This window comes from Cydia strobilella, chromosome 1 (assembly GCF_947568885.1).
Source record: "Cydia strobilella chromosome 1, ilCydStro3.1, whole genome shotgun sequence".
Lineage (NCBI taxonomy): Eukaryota > Metazoa > Arthropoda > Insecta > Lepidoptera > Tortricidae > Cydia > Cydia strobilella.
In genome coordinates this window covers 2780735-2800738 of record NC_086041.1, presented here as the reverse complement: position 1 = coordinate 2800738, position 20004 = coordinate 2780735, and the positions used below count along the sequence as shown (strand labels likewise).

The following is a 20004-nucleotide window of genomic DNA, read 5'->3' as shown; positions in this document are numbered from 1 at the left end:
TTAAATTTCGACGTTGAAGGCGTCCCTAATCGAATTTAACTATTAATTGACCGAAGCGTTAGTTGACCGAAGCGTTAGCGAAGATATCCGTTTCGGCTTGGCAAATGCTTTCGTATGCGCGGATGCTCTCCTCTACAGATTGCAATTCTCAACCGATTCTCGTAAAATTTTGTGAGCAGGTGATTAAATAGAATTTTTGTCAATTCATTTTTGGAAATTTTTCAATATGGCGGAGCCATACATTTTTCAGTTTTGAGATAAGCTCGCGAGTTCTAAAAAACTCGTTCGGGCATTTTCAAGTTTTTGGCTGGCCGAAGTAGAGCTTCCAGTTTTGTTTATTTATATTATGTTTCAGCTCACAGAGCCACTAGTATGGTATCGTTGCTTTTCTAAGTCAATATGAGTTTAAACTGTCATGAGTCATACTTAATCATCATTATTTTAGGATTGGTGCAAAATCACCCCATAATTTGTCTCAAAAAGCACAATACGCCGTACGCCGGGTGGTATACCTAGCGTATACCTAGTACTTGTAACAAAAATGCACCCGTAATTTCAAAAAATAATGATTAGTATAGAAATATTGTTCATATAATATACTTACTGTAAAGTTGGGCTAATATGGCGAACGAATGATAAGCTTTATTATTTATCAGCAAATAACTATAATATAACTTTTCTTGGACCATTGAAACATAAAGTTTCATTTGAAAATTATCAGTTTCCTTATGAGCATGCTGAGAACCTGCACTAAGGGTATGAGTGTGCACCAACCTTTACAATAACGTGCGCGAAGTAAATCTCGGCATATGATGTCACGTTTAACTGCCGCTGTTTCATAAATTTCGTAATATCCTTGCTCATTCATCGTAGTCAGATTGTTAGAACTTGTTCACTGTTAAATTTACCGTTAATTCACTTGTATAATGTATATGTATATACATTATACGAGTGTATATCTCTTTTAAAATTACGCGTAACAAACTGTAAAGGCGTGATAAGATCCGTAAAAATCACGCAATTCTCTAATTGCTCGGGCACTGTACGCGCCCTGCGCATCGTGCTTTCAAATAGATAGTGAAGGCTGACGGCCAAAGTGGCCAAATAAATCATAGCACACCTTTGTTGCCATATAAATAAGGATGTGTTCCGTTATATGTGGCCACTTTGCCCGTCGGCCGGCCGTCATTATCTTTTTGATGTTGACTGCACCCGTGTACCGTGTAGTAATAAGCGAGCCTTACAATAGGAACCTGGCCGAGGACCGAAAAAACTGGCGCATACTCCACCGACAAGAGCCATCATGCTCTTAAATTATGATGATGACAATAGGTCCACCGCACTAGGTGCTCACTCATCAGCCTCCATACCATAACCACCACGTCTACACCTTTTTAACCGTTTTGTCAACTGTACCTTTGTAACCAGTATTGAAGATTATATCAGTTCACTTCAAATCGAAGTCTTTTTATTTTAGTCGTCGAGACCTACGGCGGCTACATATCGCCGCTATACTTACTCAACCTCGTATCTGCAACACTCATTTGATGACAAAAACACCCGTATTCCGAATGAAAGAGAAGCGACATTTCCATCAAATGATTGTTGCAGATAATGAGGTTGAGTAAGTATAGCGACGATATGGAAGGCAATAGGTGCGACTAGCTACCTACATTTTGATTTTCACGTACCTTTAGACGGCAGTCATAAAGTCTGTCTGAATGACATTAAGGCTGTCTTCAATCGTGTTGCTTAACTCCAAAGTCTTCAAACCCGGGTAAATCCATCTGTCATATTATGCGATTTTGGTATTTAGTAAAGAGGTTAGATATTTACTGAGAGGATCGAATGGATTTACCGGATCGAATGGATTTACCAGAGTTTGAAGTTAAGCGACACAATCTTAGTATATTCTGACGTGCCCAAATGCGCTCGAGTATTTAGGAAGAAGATAGGGTACGTGAGCCACCTAAGGGCGCACCTAGAGAGTGAATCAGCTACACTCTAATAATGCGAATTTAAAATTGTCTACTCCAGAGCACAGTCGCTGTGGCCGAAATCGATCAGAAGAGCATCATCATCATCATCATCATCATCATTATCATCATCATCATCATCATTTTCAATGAAGTTAAACGAACACACATCAAAGTAGGTAGATCTGACGTGAAACTGTTTCAGTAATATTAGGCGCCTATAAGTTTGTGAGTTCAAACACCAGGTTTAAAATTATTAAACCTTTTAAAAGCATTACATTTAATAACCCGATCCTCGAACGGCACAATCGCCCACATTTATACATTTTTTACGCTGTCGCTAGATAATATAATTCATAGATGCTGCTTAAATCATCTGTAAAGATGTAACAAGGCCTGATGATGATATTTAATAGGGTAGACCGAGGCGAATCGGATCACAGGGTAAATTGGATCAGACTGAAAAATCTGTTGATATTTAAAATATTTCTTATGAAAGGCATAGCAGGCTAAAAGGAGAGACGTACGGTATCATTTTAATGTTCTCATATCAATGCAATATTTCGAATATCATTGGATTTCTCATGTTGAGCCGATTCGCCTCGGTCTAGCCTACGACTTACCTGCTGGCACAATTTGGAAGACACACGGCCTCTTTTGTCGGCCGACAGCGTTTGTCGCGCGACAAAGCAGCGCGCCGTAGTCGCGGTCGCTTGCCGCGCGATAACGCAGCTCGCTCGCTGTGCCGCCAGTAGATACTGTTTAAAAAAAAGTTTTGATCAAAAGGAGTAGTGTAGGATGTAGAAGTGTACTCGATCCCATGGCGCTCTCGCAAACGGCAAAGAGGATGAAACGCCGGAGTGGGTTTAGTGAGTAATAGGGCCAGGTTCTCCCTCCCCTCTCGCCAGGTGAGAGGGAACAGGAGCGACGAGTCCCACCCCCCCGAGTGCCCCCATTAATGGCCTATGCGTAATGGGACGATGCGTAAATGCATTCGCCCACTCCGTGAACAAAAAAAAACCAGTGTTATTTGTGCCGTAACCTTGATATCTAATTAAAAATAACATGAGCTAGATGGAGTGGACACCTTGCTAGAAAATAATGCGTGGCGCAGCTCGGATCGTGGTATTGTTGTTTGAATATGGAATAATAAGATGCAACTACTGACCATATAAAAAAGCTCCAAATTCCTTTGCTTCAATGGACGATCAAACCGAATAAGTAAATTATTTATTTACTTAAAATTGAAATCAGGCAACAAGGCCAATATTACAAATACCTTACAGACTAACATACATATATATAAACTTAAAACTAAACACTATTATTGCGACAAAACGATGTGGATCCGTTGAATCGGCTGGTCATGTGTCGGATTCGGCAGTTTTCCCCGGAACCTCCGAAACACGACACCCTTCGGCCAGAGAAGAAGTAATAATAGACATACCAGATTTTCGCTTGTGAAATTTACTCTTTTAGTTTTAGTAGGTATTTCTGGAAATGCTAGGAATCCGACGTTAAGGCCTGATGATGCTCCATGGCTTAGTTTAAAATTTTACAGTTCCAAACCAGGATTCAACTTCCTAGAATTTTCAGAAAAATCTAAAAACTTTTGTAAGCTGAAGAATGCGTTCGTAAAGTGATCTCGACGGGGGAGCACACAATCCGAGGGACAATAAAAAACTCACCATATCGAGCTGGTGACACTTGAAAACTCTCCCCGCTATTATTAAACTGCCAGGAGAACGTCACATCAGCTGGGTCTGCACTCACTGTGCACCGCACGCGCAGCGGTTCGTCTAAACGAGCACCAATCAGGAGGGGCGATAGTTGCGCGCAGACGGGTGTGTCTGTAAAAAAGGTGGGAATATAATATACAAAAATGGAGTAGCCATTAACAGGCGTTCCCCTCTGTCACAAATAGTCGGCCAATGGTCATACACAATGTATGGACTGACGTTTATCTGGCATGGCTATTTTGACGTTACGTATACATTTGACGTTCCCCTCCCCCGCAAACCTTGGCAGAACTTTTTGTACAGCAAATTACGGACAAGGCGTCTCCGTTGGTTATATCTTCCAAGCTTTAGATATATCACGGACCTGTCAGGAAAATGTTGGCTCCAAATTTCGATTTTTTTTGACACGCCAATAGTCTGACAGATTTCTGTGACACATTGTGAGACCACATGGCAGTTCTTCCTTTTGTCTGTTAGTCTATTTCCGAATCCCTTCTGGGCAATTGATAAATTTGAAACCTATTTTTCATTAAAAGTTCAAAATAGAATTTGAAATAGCACATTTTTATGTACTATGCAGAGCTATCGAGGTCTCATGAGGCTTTATTTAAACTCCTGTAAGTATCTATTTGGCTGTCTGGCAATCTCTCAGCACGACAATAAGTGTCTCTTGCATTGACGTATATCTGAGGACGGGCCTTACGGGCACTAACAAAGACATAGTACTTATATACAAGTAGTTATAGACGCGCCACCGAGCGACCGGGGGTAAGACAAAGAATATTCCTATAAAATTTGGGCAGCATAGGATTTTTTCTCTTTCACTCCTATAAATCGCCTCCTACGTATGATGCCACCCGGTCGGTGATAAGGACAAAGCATGGCACTATTTTCTCTTTCCTCTTATAGGAATCGCAATAAGACTATCTTTCTCTATCAAAGAGTGTCAGGCCCTTGGACACTAAGAATGGTCACTGATTATACATATAATAGTTGTAGCTGTGGCACACCAATGTACTGGCCCCATTCTTATTGCCCATGATTGCCCGTAAGGCCCGTCTCTTGTGGTATGTCTGTTAAGTAGCCAGTTTGTCAGGCTACTTACTTATCTGTCTATTTAGCAGTCCGTCTATATGTCCGTCAATAAGTTTGTCTGCCTGACCGTATATATGTTTCTCTTGTAGCAAGATAAGTAAGTACATAGTTTGTTATCGAAATTATATTATCGTGAGACATATTTCAAAATATTTAGATCACTATGACATGTTTCGGACTTTTTGGGAGTCGTTCCTCAGACACGAGTGTCCGCGGCGACTGTACTCCGTGCACTGCCCGCGCCGCCCGCCTCGTCGCTCGTTGCGCGCGCGCTGGTTGCGTGCGTTGTGAGTGAAACCGTAGTGATTTAAATATTTTGACATGGTTACATACACTGCACCCTCAAGTACACCGCTTGGCTGGTCGCCTCCCCTATCTGGTTGGCGGCACTGCAGGTATATAACCCGCCGTCTCTCCTCGTGACGCCTTGCAGCACCAGCGACTTGGTGCTGAAGATGACGCCGGAAGACATGTTCTGGTTTATTTGCTGGTCCTGGACAGAAAGAGATCAATGTACTTAAGTAAAGGAAAATGGTAAAGTCACCAAAAAGGTTTTGCAAGTTTTAGATAAGTTGCGTCGTAGGCAAGTTCTCATTAAATACACAATATCTGGGAGACCGAGAGCTTTGCTCGGAAAACATATAAAAAATCAATAACGCGCGTTTTCCCAGAGATTTAACCTAGCTAGATCGATTTTTCGCCCCCGAAAACCCCCATATAGCAAGTTTCATCAAAATCGTTAGAGCCGTTTCCCAGATCCCCGAAATATATAAATATATACAAGAATTGCTCTTTTATTATTTTTTTTATATTATTATTATATTTTTTTATATTTCTATCTTTAATTAAATTAAAGATATAAGATACTAACGCGTTTGATCGCGTCCCAGTTAATAAATTGTCGTTTTGTATATCCTCGCGTGAGAATGGGCTTAGGCTGCCTTTCCACTGAGGCGGAGATGAGGGAGACGTGCGGGAGTTAACCAATGCCACTGCTGTAATCCACATCTCTTCTCCGCTCCGCTGGATTATAACAAATGCCATTAGCTGAATCCCGTACGTCTTCTCTTATCTCCGCCTCAGTGGAAAGGCAGCCTTAGTTCATTATTAGGTAGCTGACCGACCGGCGGTAATAAGGGGAGCAGCTAACGTTAATATTTTTTAAATTAGAACAATAGATAAAAAAATAAATTTTTAAACAAAAGTTATTTCCATTAATCGACAAAAAAAAGAAACACACTGTATTAATCATTGGCAGTGCTTTTGACAATTTGTTCGAAAATGTGCGGCAATAATGACATTTGTCAAAAGTCAGATTAGTAAATTAAAAAAAAGATAAATAAAAAACATAACCAAAGAGGTCGAAGAAGGTTTCTTACTATTTATTCAGGAGCTACTAACACATATACAGGCTGCTCCAAAGTAAAAAACTTATTTTGTTAATTTCTTCGTAACCGCTACACCGGTTGTTATGATACTTTGTATACTGGTTCTAAATACCCTAATGCATATTTACATTTCGGCCGTGTCCGATGGGTAGGATCATCCTGTATATCACATGTGAAGTATCACATGGCTAGTGACACCCTGTATATCACATGTGAAGCGGGTAACTTTACGCACTCAGGCGGCAAACTTTTTAAGGACGTTTTTAAGCACCAATTCGACCCTCCATTCTCGTTCCAACGTTTACGGTCCGACATAAATAATAAACATGTTACAGTATATTCGGAGACAAGTATAAAATAATTACTGGTAATCTCCTTTTTCGGGACATGTGTAGGCCTGATCCGATCAACTGATCATCATCTTCCTAGCGTTCTTTTTGCCATATGTACTTGTTTTGTGCAATAAAGTGTTTACTACTACTACCACTACTACTCTACTACTACACTTTAAAACTAAAAATGAAGATTTATAAAAATGCGATAAAATGTATTTAAATATGGATAAATGTTTTTTTTTTGACCCATGTTCTGTCACTGATATGCGTTAAAATTGTTAAATAACAAACGAAACCGTCAACGCCCTCTATACGAGAGTAGGCCAAAGGTAGCGGCGCCATCTGATCGAGAATCAAATTTTCGTGATTTTCGAGGCACGTTTTTTCCTTAGACTGTATCCATCTATTACGGAGTTATATCTTTGCCACTGCTTAACATCAGCCGTATGCTTGTTTGCCACCGACGTAGTTTGGGAGCACAAACCAAATGTTCTTGGAATTCAATAGGGGTTGTTGGAGAGATACAGCAATCACACACATTTTTTAAGTAGGTAAGTACAAATTTAATTAAGTACCAATTGTATACTAAATCCTCATGTAATAAAAATTGCCAACATGCAATGTGGGGTTGGGGACTTTTTCTTTTTCATTGGTAGTCGTCTTTAAATGATTTTCTCGGCTAAGTCCCCAGTTCTTATTTCCCACTCGTCTCCAGTATAATGTTTGTGACTCACTCACGTTATGGAACCACGAAATGCGGTGTTCCTTCGGGTTCGCCCTGATGTTGCATTCGAAGTACACGTCGTCCCCCTCCTTGATATCGTTCGCGTTTAACGTGCTACCCAGCGACATAGCTAATACTGGTTTATCTGCAAAAAAAGACTTTAATACTTTAGAGAAAAAGTTATTATTACATCAGCATAAATAGAAAGAAGGAAACAAGCAAAAATGTAATGACGGGAGAGAGCGTTAGAGTTCAAAATGAAGTTAGGGGGCTAGTTGATAAAAACTACTCACGTAAACTTGCGTAATGTAGATCTTATTTTAAACGCTGCAAAGTTTAAAATTGATTAAAAACTTGCAGCTATTTTATAAGCTACGACGTTAATGTAAATTAGATCTTATTCTTAATACTGTTGAGGACAAATTAAATAGAGCCAGAGTAAGAAAGTTTATACGTGCTTAAGATTTTATTGGTGCCCTTTAGCTGATGTTTAATTAGTGTCTTTTAATGTTTGTTTCAGTGTACCCATGTTCCTTTATGTACAGTCGCCATCAGATATATCGGAGTGTCCGAGGTGCTCACAAATATCTGAACACGTCTCTATTGTCAAGGCGTTAAGTGCGTGTTCAGATATTTGTGAGCACCTCGGACGCTCCGATATATCTGATGGCGACTGTAGTACAGGCGTTTAATGTTTGGGGTGACCCCTGATATTCTAGTAAGTTACCTGTTTATGTAAACATTAATATATCTTACTTATATTTAAGGTTGTTATCCTGAATACCAATAAATAAATCCCATGCAACCTTATTTTGAAGGAGTTCTCCAACGCAGTACGCAGTATGGCATTGTCGGGGTGACACCGCATGACCGCGCCGTCGTCTTCCGGCTGCGGGACGATCGTCAGACGACTGATCGACGACGTGTCGCGAATGTACTTACAAACGACGCACATTTTGAAGGAGTCCTCCAACGCAGTATGGCGTTGTCGGCGCGACACCGCATGACCGCGCCGTCGTCTTCCGGCTGCGGGACAATCGTCAGCCGACTGACCGACGACATGTCGTGAATGTACTTACAAACGACTCTCATTTTGAAGGAGTCCTCCAACGCAGTACGCAGTATGGCGTTGTCGGCGCGACACCGCATGATCGCGCCGTCGTCTTCCGGCTGCGGGACGATCGTCAGCCGACTGACCGACGATGTATTGTTGGAGAAATCGTTGTGCTGTTAGAAAAAAGAAATTATTATAATCGACTTACGAATTCACTAGAGGTTCACGGCATAAGTGGCTAAGAATTTGTTTGTTGTGCTTCAAAAACTTCAAATGCCACAGTTGTCCATTGCCCACATTGAACTACCTCAAATTTAGAATAAAATTTATTATTGCAAGTGTACAAGAAGAGGTTTGTTCTGCTGCCCAATAGTGGTAAGTATAGGTATATGTATTGGTGAATGAGTGGGCGGATCTACCGGCGTTCACGTTGAACACGTGTTCTCCCTCACCATGAGATCGCGTCGAAAATTCACTTTGTACTCATCTTTCCTCTTTTAAACTTATCTTCCCCCTAGCGACATAATCGGCCTACTGCCGTGGCTGACGCAGACCAGAGTAACTTCTGTGTCGCCATGGTGGAGTGTACTCGATCCCATGGCGCTCTCGCAAACGGCAAAGAGGATGAACGCTGGAGTGGGTTTAGTAGGTAGGGCTTCCTCCCCTCTCGCCAGGTGAGAGGGGTCAGGGGAGGCGAGTCCCACACACTCTCTCATCAATGGCCTTCCCGTGGCCGGGGCGACGGTGCGTAAATGCGTTCATCCACTCCGTAAACAAAAAAAAATACTTCTGTGTCTGCTGAGATATGTCCTGATTTATTCGTGATGGCTACTGAGGTTAATCGCACTATGTAGACAACTGAGCTAGTTGTCTAAGATGGCTTCGAAAATTAACTTTAAACTCACCTTTCCCCTAGTATATCGCCTGTTCTCCCTGAACCACGTGATCTGAGCCGGCGGCCTGCTGCCGTGGCTGACGCAGACCAGAGTGACTTCTGTGTCTGCTGACATACGTCCTGATTTTTTCGTGATGGCTACTGAGGTTAAACGCACTAATGTAGCTCAGTTGTGAGCTAAGATCGCTTCGAATATTAACTATAAACTCACCTTTCCCCTAGTATATCGCCTGTTCTCCCTGAACCACGTGATCTGAGCCGGCGGCCGGCTGCCGTGGCTGACGCAGACCAGAGTGACTTCTGTATCTGCTGACATCTGCCCAGGTTTGTCCGTGATGGCCACTGAGGTTGGCCGTACTGTAGACAAATATATTATATAAATTATTTATTTATTTATTTAAACTTTATTGCACAATACATGAAGGTACAAAAGGCGGACTTAATGCCTTAAGGCAATAATATGGATCAATTGTATGTTATTTAATGTTAGTATGTCTCACAACAGTTTAAATTCGATTATCACTTGCATCGACGAGGGAGCGACACAATGTTGTAACACCTGTAAGTCTTGTAACGCAAATAAACGGCAAAATTTTATAGGAATATGACGATTGTGGTGGCTCTTGTGGTCGCTTGCCAAGCCAGTGTAGAGTTAGCTTAGATGGACTATATTTGTATTGTGGGACTAATGTTTTGGAAGTATAAAGCAGTCGGTGAAAAATTATCGATCAGATCGATCAAATCAAGAACGGCTGTAAAGTCTCTTGTTAACTTCTTTAAAGCGTATAGATAAAATAATGTTTCCTTTAAGCAAATCAAGAACGGCTGATGTAAAGTCTCTTGTTAACTTCTTTAAAGCGTATAGATAAAATAATGTTTCCTTTAAGCAAAATGAGCTAAGTTAAGGTTTTAAGGCACTTTCCCTCCAGGGCCCATTCATTCTTTCCAGTTTTCACGCTACATTAAACCTTACAGAAAACCGCAGCCAAATAACACTAGACCCTACTCATAGTGTTGTATTCCTGCCGGTAAGTAAGGTTGCCAGAGCTCAACGAGGGAGAGGAGTGTTAGGGTCGGCAACGCGCGTGTAATATCTCCGGTGTTGCAGGCGTCCATAGGCTACGGTAACTGCTTACCATCACGCGGGCCGTATGCTTGATTGCCACCGACGTGGTATTAAAAAAAAAACGCTACATTACATTTATAACAGTGGCGATAAATTACACCTAAATAAATCTATTAACTGTTTTGCCTCAACAGAAATACAGCCAGATAAATGGCTAGACTGACACAATTAATCTAGGCTGTTTGGTGAGATAATTTGTGCCAGATAAATTAGTTGGAGGTGAAACTCATTAGTTTTGGTTGTGTTAAGTCTGACGTTTGATGTCCTAAGACAATTTACGCAAGTTAGATACCGTTAAACATTTATTTAAAACAAAAAACCGACCAAGTGCGAGTCGGACTCGCGCACGAAGGGTTCCGTACCATTTACGCAAAAAACGGCAAAAAAATCACGTTTGTTGTATGGGAGCCCCACTTAAATAGGTATTTATTTTATTATGTTTTTAGTATTTGTTGTTATAGCAGCAACAGAAATACATCATCTGTAAAAATTTCAACTGTCTAGCAGTGGTATTTTCAACTGTGACAGACAGACAGACGGACAGCGGAGTCTTAGTAATAGGGTCCCGTTTTACCCTTTAGGTACGGAACCCTAAAAATTATAACAGAGCATGCGCATTGATGGGTCTGCCATCTTGTGATCTAAATCGAAAACTGGAACTTTAAATTGAGCCCGATTCGGATTAAACAACTCGTTACGGTTTTGATCTTTTTTGACGCGACCTTGAAGATCGTTCACGCTGATTGATGCATGCACCAAGACGATCACCGAGTCGATTACCAAGACTATTCAAAGTAATATCAACACCAGTTCAAAACTATAACAGATTGTTAAACTAGGATCGACTTTATTAAACATATTAATGACGGGTCACTCACGTATTTTAAGTCGAAAACGCTCGCTCCTGATGACGCTCCTCGGTACGGAGTGAAACACGTCGAGCGTTTTCGTCTTAAAATACGTGAGTGACCCGTCATTAATATGTTTAATATGTCTGTGTCTCACGGAAGTTTTGTTATTAGGATCGACTTTATGAGAATAAAATAGAAATAATCGAAATTAAACTATCGTGAGACATATTTCAAAACATTTAGATCACTACGGTTTCACTCACTATTATTTTTACACGGAGTAGAGCCGCCACGGACACTCGTGCCTGAGGAAGGACTCCCGAAGGGTACGAAACATGTCGCCAAAAGCAACTAAAAATAATAGTGAGTGAAACCTTACTGATCTAAATATTTAGAATAGAAATAGTTTATTTGGTGTTGAATACAAGCTTAACCTATAATACAAATATCTTATTCTAATACAAGACAAAACAATTGATGCCACATAGCATGTGCCGATGACTATCGTCCTTAGCCATGGCGCTGGTTTTCAGGGCAACCAATTTATTGATACTTTCACGCCAATAAACTGTTGCTACCCCATATAGTATTGCGCATGCTACCTCTTATTAGGCGTTATATCTACCACCGGCGTTCTAAATCTGAAAGCTAAACTTGACATTTACACCTCCCGCAAATATATACAGGGAATTCGTGTGCCTACTGTTCATGCACGCTCCCTAATCTCCCTATATACCTAGGTATTATAAAACCTTAGCACGTGTTTTCTCTTAAGAATTGGGTTATATTTTACTAGCTTTTGCCCGCGACTTCGTCTGCGTGGACTTAGTAACAGCAGCTAAAGTAAGTATAGCGCCTGGAAAAATTCTCATATATCAATTTGAGCATATTATGCACACAAATTAGCAGGCACTTCATTAATTATCTCAATTCCACCCCGCTTTTTACTTTCTTAATGAATGATTTTCGGAATAAAAACTATCCTATGTCCTTCTCAGGAACTCAACCTATCTCTATGCCAAATTTTATCTAAATCGATTCAGCGGTTTAGCGTGAAGAGGAAACACAGACAGAAAGACAGACAGACAGACTTTCGCATTATAATATTAGTATGGATTACCTGTTATAGTCAAAGGGTCGGGGCCTGAGTTATTTTTCTTTGTTCTTTTAAATATCTGCAGAGAATGTTGATAGTTAGGACAACCCTACAGATCATTCACCACTAGAGTCTAGACAGGACATGTAACTAAAACGAGTTGTGGTCAGCAAACTGGCGCATCCATTTCGAAACTAATTTAGTAGGTATAAGAGCGGACCTCTTGTTTCAGTTGTCTACGTGTAGCATCTATACAGGGCGGCTAAAAAATAAGTGCATTCCCGTTGCCAGGGAGGTTTTGGGATTATACTCAGCAACTTTAACTATACGACCAACCACAAAATCGTAAAAAAAAATTACTCTCCCATAGAAAATGGACCAGTCGAAATGTATAAAACAGCCAAATTTTTTTTTCGCGATTTCGGGGTTGGTCCCATAGTAAAAGTTATCAGTATAATCCCAAAACCTCCCTGGCAACGAGAATGCACTTATTTTTTAGCCAGCCTGTATGTACTCATGTAAATTACAAACTTAAACATGGATATGTTGCAGCATAAATACAAATAACACGAGACTTTGCAGTCTAGGAAACCCTGAATAAACTTCTAACAATATGGGTAGGGTGTAAAGTATGCAATCGCAAATTACGCGAATCATCTTGTACGTGCTAGAGTCAGTGTCTGATATCGGCTTTCCTTCAACTAGGTCTTCGGCCTCGCATCAAAACGTGCGATATCTAGATGCTTCAGGCACTCTTCAAGTCTTCAGCTAAAAAGATATGCTGATTGTCATTCTTTGGGCTTCAAAGTTCACCGTCGAGCCTACGGCCCACCGGTTCCTGCCGCCGGCACCTGTGTTTGAGTTCTGCTGTCCTGCAGCACACCTTTCTGTCTCGTATGAGAGCGCCTTTGAGCTCTGCTCTTCTGCAGTTCGGTTTCGGCCTCGCATAGCTTACTAGGATGCTTCCTAAAATTGAGTTAGACCATCGCTATACCCATCTGTTACGCTCTGTGTCCGTGCAGCTTCGTTTAAAATACGGCTGCACAAATCGAGTTAAGTCGTTATTCTGAGAGCGCTATAAATATGGGGCGATTGTACGCTGCGACGTTATTGTTGCAGGAATGTATGGGTTTTAAAACTAAATACATACTTAATTTTATAGTAGAGGGTCGCAATATATTTGCACATACGTACCTATGGGTAAGTATTTTAACGCTATCGATTTATTGGTAGAAGTCAGGCCCATTTCAATTCACGAATTTACTTAATTTGATTTTATTTTGACTTCAATGTACCGAACTTGAACCTATATCGGTGTCCGTGAAATGCATTGCGATATATCAATAATAGATTTTAAAAACTTCCAGTGTCGCTTAATTTCCTTTACGTTATAAAGCGTCCAAAGAAATTAGGCGTCTGAAACGCTCAGAATGGCATTAACCTGTGACTCAAGCTACATTCTCTTACAACTTAACGGCATGCAATACCAAAATCTTTCGTTATCTTTGAATTATCTAAGAAGGAGCACAGTAAACGTCTCTTAATCTGCGAACACATGAATAACCCAGATAATGGAACTTTTAATAGGAACACCTTAACCAAACAAATGTCACCCGTGAAACTTTAAACCCATTCCAAAACAGGTTTAAATCGTTATTCCTGAGAGCAACATAAATTCCCGCCATCGCGAGGCCACTTAAGAGATTTAAAACTCCCGTATATCGCGGAAACTGCTGACTTTCAAAAGGATTTAACCGCCATATATTTTGTATGGATATGTAATCTTTTGATATTGTCTCAATGCTCGTTTGTTTGCTTCCTGTGTTAGTGATGTGAAATTGCAAGTCATTTCTAGGAATATGGCGATTGGTATAATCTTTTTATTAGACATGTTGAGGCCATCTTGAAAAAAATATTTAAAAGTTAACGAATACTTATTAACTACGCCCGATTACCTACCTACTAATAATTAAAGAAATATTAATTGTTTCAAGTTCAAGATCTTTCGATTTTCGAAAATTCTAATCCCATGACTTTCAATCTTGAATTTTGGGAATTTAACATTCTTGAACCGTTAGTGAAATTATCTTAGTCTAAGAATTTATTTTTATATTTTTATATTTTTTATTCATTAAATATATACAACAAACTTTTCACTATTTCTAATTATACATTTTAATTTAAGCCAGCATTTAAAGACATAGTGTGCAGTAACAGCCCAAAAAGACCGGGGCCTGTGCTAGGGCTAGTTACAATATATGTGACACAATTTTTAGAGAGCGATCGGATTTTGGATAAACAATTTTGGATCAAGATATATCTGTTGAGACATAACTGGATCATTTCAAAATGGTGTATGTAGGCATTGGTTTCCCGTTTTGTATCGACATAATCAGCAGGCACTGCGGCTGCAGCTCTTTGGGAATATTTTTTTAACATACATGGGAAACCCCAGAAGGGGTTAACAGTTAACACATCACTACGTTTGTTTCGTATTCCGAACCATCGAGCCCTTTGTACGAGTGTCTGCGCTTAAATCTGCTGTTTACGCAAATGACGCGCGCTTTTAAATGACTACGCCGATGTGGTGTGAAGATTGGTGACTAATAATGTTGTGGGTTTGTTTATTCCATTGCGAATGTTGCAAGAATGAAGGGAAAGAGAGTTGTTGCTTTGACGTCTGACGAGTGATCGTAGAAGATGTTGTAATTTTTAAAGTAGCTATCAAAAATATGAATAAAATGTAGGTACCTACCTACTTCAAGCTCGGTAAGTAGGTACAATATGGTAAGAAACAAATGATGAAGATTAAAACGAAGATCTCGACGAATTAGGAATCGGAAGTAGATAGAACACCTACGACCGAAATAAACGGTCTCCAGAACAAGAAATTAGAGATTCTATATTGCTTACCGTAAAAAAATGCAGCAAGAAATACCATAAACCCGTTTCTTATATTTCCCCAAAGATGGAAGAAGATGATTCCATATCTGGAGAAATACGCCAATAGCGCATTATACGTGAACTTTAACTGCTTATGTGCATGTCTTATGTATTTCTCCAGATCTGGAATCATCTTCTTTCATTAATATCTACCAGTACGAATGCAGTGACTAAGCAATTCTCGAATGACACGTGAGCGGTGAATTCAATAGCTCCGAATCTATTTTAAAAGGTGCCAAGATGGTTTTACATAAAGACATATTTTATGCCAGGATACTCACAATGCATCTCAACCCTGGCCGCTCTTTCATGTGGACTGAGTAAAGGAGTATTGGGCCAACACTGTTGGCCGCTTAATACCGCACAATGTGGTTCAACCAACTTCGCTCCGCACCTCTGGCTGTGATGCGGGAAATCGTGAATTTCGCGTCGTTTTTGAAGAGGGTGTGATCTTCCACTGGCTTGTTGTTGATGACCTAGGTTAGGTTGTGGTATACGATAGAGTCTATAGACATAAAGTGGTACTTACAATGCATCTCAACTCTAGCCGCTCTTTCATGCGGGCTCAGTAAAGGAGTGTTGGCCGCTTGGCACCGCACAGTGTGGTTCAGCCAGCTTCGCTCAGCACCACTGACTGTGATGCGGGAAACCATGACTTTCCCGTCGTTCTTGACGAGGGTGTGGTCTTCCACTGGCTTGTTGTTGATCAGCCAGGTTAGGGTGGGTTGTGGTCGGCCTGGAACAAGGGGATTACTGTAAATGCGGGTCCTTAAATGGAGGCTATGTACTATGTCTGGGAAAGTATATAACAGCTTCTAGCGTAGACCCTAGGGGGTAGGGTGGATAGATCCCGCCTACGAAGTTGAAAATCATGAAGTTCTGACTAGGCGTTTTTTGTGTGTTACGTTCGAATATTCTTCTTGAGTACCTTATTATTTATTATCGTTGCCTCGAATTTTAACAACATTAAAAACTTTATTCAGTTTGAGGCTAAATATTTCTTTGTTCATTTAAGTTTTAGACATTTAGTTTTAGTGAAAAAGGCGTAGAATTATATCTACAGCATAAATCCAATCGACGTATTTTAAATTTTTGTTCATGGATTTAACTTGCATGTATTTTTTTTAATCTGTTTTATATTTTTCAGGTGGAATGATACTAAATCTAATAAGTTACTTTGCTACAGTGGTGCAAATTTAATTTAATGTTACTTTACTGCGACCCGAACACACCAATGTTTCCCAGTAGAACTTTTTTTAAATATTTTAAATTAGTAAATTATAAGCAAATACTGCACATACACATGTATGACTGCGAGTTGTCTTATAATACAGGATAAAAAAAAAATGTTACAAAATGTCATAAAATTTTAAACTATCACCATTTAACTAAAACAAAACATAATTAAGTAAGTATATTCAAAATACTCTCCTTAATGTTTAATACACAAACGCAGACGTTCTTTAAAATTATCAACAACATGCCGCAGTATACAAATATTTTTGTCAACGTATTTTTGTGCGACCCTGTATTATTTAGTAGGTAAAGTGATCGGTGAATTAATACAAAACTGAAACCGAAAATCATTTCGACAATCATCATATTTTATATTATTTGGGATATAGTAAAAGATCAAACATCTTTCATTTCCAAATTAATAACAGAGAATACCTAATTCTACACCTATATATTTAAACCTTATGCTATTTTGTTTAATTATAAATACTCTCTGATTCCTATCTCTAGACCCGTAATTATTATTAAAATCAATGTTTTTAAGTACAACAAGCTACTTCTCTCATAGTACTCGTAGTTTATGTGACTGCTATATAATGAAAACGGTGCGACGTTTTTATGAAACTCGCTTTCAGCTCGTTTCATAAACCCACACGTGTTTTAATGCCTATTTATGTACACTTACATACACAGCTTTACCTACCTACACTTATTATAAGCTCTCTAAGATGTGTTCAGGAATCGCTTTAGCACTTAAATATTATCATAGCATGCCTCTCTCATAAACTAGCAATTCCCCTTCCTCCATAGATGATACCCAGTCAGAAAATACTTGGAGCGGTCAACTGCATATTTTCCTCCAGGAATGCATCGTCCACGTCCCTATGGGCTTCGAAACAAGTTCCCGACGTTCTTTGATCTAAGCTATTTAAATTTCCGATAGTTGTAACTTTGATCGGCAGATTTATCGTAAATCGACTAAGTTTTATGATTATTTATTTACTATTCTAATAATTTAATTCCTATCCTTACTAATATTAAATGCCAATAAGTTGTTTAAATTTTCAACGATTTTGCCGTGTACAAAGAGCCATGGACGATAGACGACCAGGTAGCGACCCTGCCTGTGAAGCCGATGGTTCGAATCCCGGTAAGGGCATTTATTTGTGTAATGAACACAAATATTTTCCTGAGCCATGTTTTTTTAATGTATATAAGTATGTATTTATCTATATGAGTATGTATATCGTCGAATAGCACCCATAGTACAAGCTTTGCTTAGTTTGGGGCTTAGGTTGATCTGTGTAAGATGTCCCCTAATATTTATTTATCATTTATAGAAGGAGAGGTTTTGCAGCAGTGGGAAATTACAGGCTGATTAATAAAACCATACTGATATTATAAATGCCAAAGTAACTCTGTTTGTCTGTTACTTCTTCACGCTTGAACCGCTGCGTCGATTTAGGTGAAATTTGGTATGGAGATAGTTTGAACTCAAGGAAGAATGGTTTTTATCAATCAATTCATCATCATTTTGTTAGTTTGTGGAGACCGGTCTGTTTAAGTTTACACGGCTTTCATTTTACCTATGTAACATTACTTTTGAGTGGCATTAACGTAAGGCACTTCATTCGGTTCTTGTCTGCTTGTCTGATTTAATATTTTGTCTTTTTATTAATTATAAAACAATTCAAGTCTCGGAGACCCTTTACATCTCTGGATAATTTGATGATCTTTTTTATGATTATATACATTTTATCTCTGACACCTAGAGACTTTTACATCTCTAAACAATTTTAGTACTTCTGTTATTTGTATAGTTTTTATTAGTTTTTTTTTTCTTGTGTAATTTAACATTTATATTTATGTACTTAATTGTTTTTTGTAATTTTGGGTTAATTTTATTGTTTGTAAAAATTGACATGTAAAAGTGCCCCTGTGGCCTATTTGCTGAATAAATGTTTGATGTTTGATGTCATTCTGCGCAGACAAAGTTACCGGCACAAGCTTGTTGTTTAAGTGTCATAATAAATATTATTATTAACGCTATAGAGCTACAGTATTACAGTGACAATTTAAAGCTATTAGTAACCTATCGAAATATCTGAACACGCTATCTAACGCCTTGACAATAGAGGCGTGATCAGATATTTGTGAGCACTTTGGCCGCTCCAATATATCTGATGGCGACTGTACAAACACAATGTTACAAATTTACTCAAATGGCGGCCCACGTTGGGCGCCACTTTATAAAATAACCCAGACGAAAATAATTTGATACAATTAAATAAGTACGCAGACAATGTTGGACAAAAGCTAGTAATTTACTAAGTATTTTTTATTAACACTATCGAGCTAAAATAAGCTATTAGTAACCTATCAATAACACGCACTACCTGCAGCGAGCGTATAATTTAGACCTGTATAATGACGGGCCACATAATCCGCCGGCGACCTGACAGCTTGATGCATCGCGCCATTTGCTGAGCATGCGAACTGTCCAAATGGCCGCGAACTGATTTAACTGGCGTATTGGACAATGATTATGGGAGGTAATGGATGTATTATTAAGAGGGAAGTATACCACGTACTCGTCCATACATAAAGAGAAAATGTTTTTCCACTTCTTCATATTTTCCATTCTCCATGTTTTTTATTTAGTATGTTACTGACACAATGAAAAACTTTTTTCATATTTGCAAAATAAAAATAAAAAACACCAAAACATGTCTTATTTTCATTAAATTTCAGTTAAAGGTGGTTAAACTGTGTGGAAAAATTTTTGGGGTCCTGGAGGGAAATTGCCTTAAAATCTTAAGTTAGCTCATTTTACTTAAAGGAAACAATATTTTAATTTTAAAAAGAAACAAAACTGAACACAAAGAATTTTTTTAAATTCTAAACTAAAAAAAAAACTAAAAATAAACAGTCGTACAAAATATCCATAAAATAGAATATTTAGTACTCAAGTTTTTTTTACAAGCGATATTGAAAAAAAATTTAAATCTTTCAAATGCAGTTTTGTTTCTTTAAAAAAAATACTTTAAGTAAAATGAGTTAAGTTTTTAAGGCACTGTCCCTCCAGGGCTCATGATTTTTTTCCACCATGTATATAAAAACTAAGTTGCTAAAAACGTTTGTTTTTGTCCTCGTACAAACAATAACACTACAAAATAATACAGGAATTTTATACTAGTAAACAATGCAAGATCAAACGCAAAGAAAAATTGTGTTCAGGCGTCAATTGTTTTTTCTTTGTATGGCAAAACAATTGCGTTATGGGGTAAGCCTGCCTATTGTCAGCACCCTTCCAAGATAATAGCTTTTCTGTGGTATGTGTGTGTGTGTGTGTGTGGTGGCGATGGGTTGTTCAATGTCTATGTAAGTTAACCTTAAATGTTGATGTATTTTGTTAATAGGCGCATTACTTCGTTTGTAATGCGCAAGTGATTACCTTACTTATACCTAGCGTCAATAGTTCAAAACTGAAATGGTGCCTCCCCGAGTTAAACATTTTTTTTTTCATTTCGAATACGAGGAAGGTAA

At 38.9% G+C, this 20004-nt stretch overlaps 1 protein-coding gene across 1 annotated transcript in view; it reads right to left on the bottom strand.

The window, feature by feature from the left end:
* LOC134748114 (hemicentin-2-like) overlaps nucleotides 1-20004 on the bottom strand; it is a 179757-nt gene that overhangs the window by 8594 nt on the left and 151159 nt on the right. Inside the window, exons 6-12 of the mRNA XM_063682816.1 lie at nucleotides 15752-15958; nucleotides 9418-9563; nucleotides 8337-8484; nucleotides 7272-7402; nucleotides 5144-5303; nucleotides 3665-3826; nucleotides 2600-2734 (exon numbers count right to left, since the gene is read on the bottom strand). Of these exons, the coding sequence (XP_063538886.1) occupies nucleotides 2600-2734; nucleotides 3665-3826; nucleotides 5144-5303; nucleotides 7272-7402; nucleotides 8337-8484; nucleotides 9418-9563; nucleotides 15752-15958 (1089 nt within the window). The remainder of the gene's footprint in view (nucleotides 1-2599; nucleotides 2735-3664; nucleotides 3827-5143; nucleotides 5304-7271; nucleotides 7403-8336; nucleotides 8485-9417; nucleotides 9564-15751; nucleotides 15959-20004) is intronic.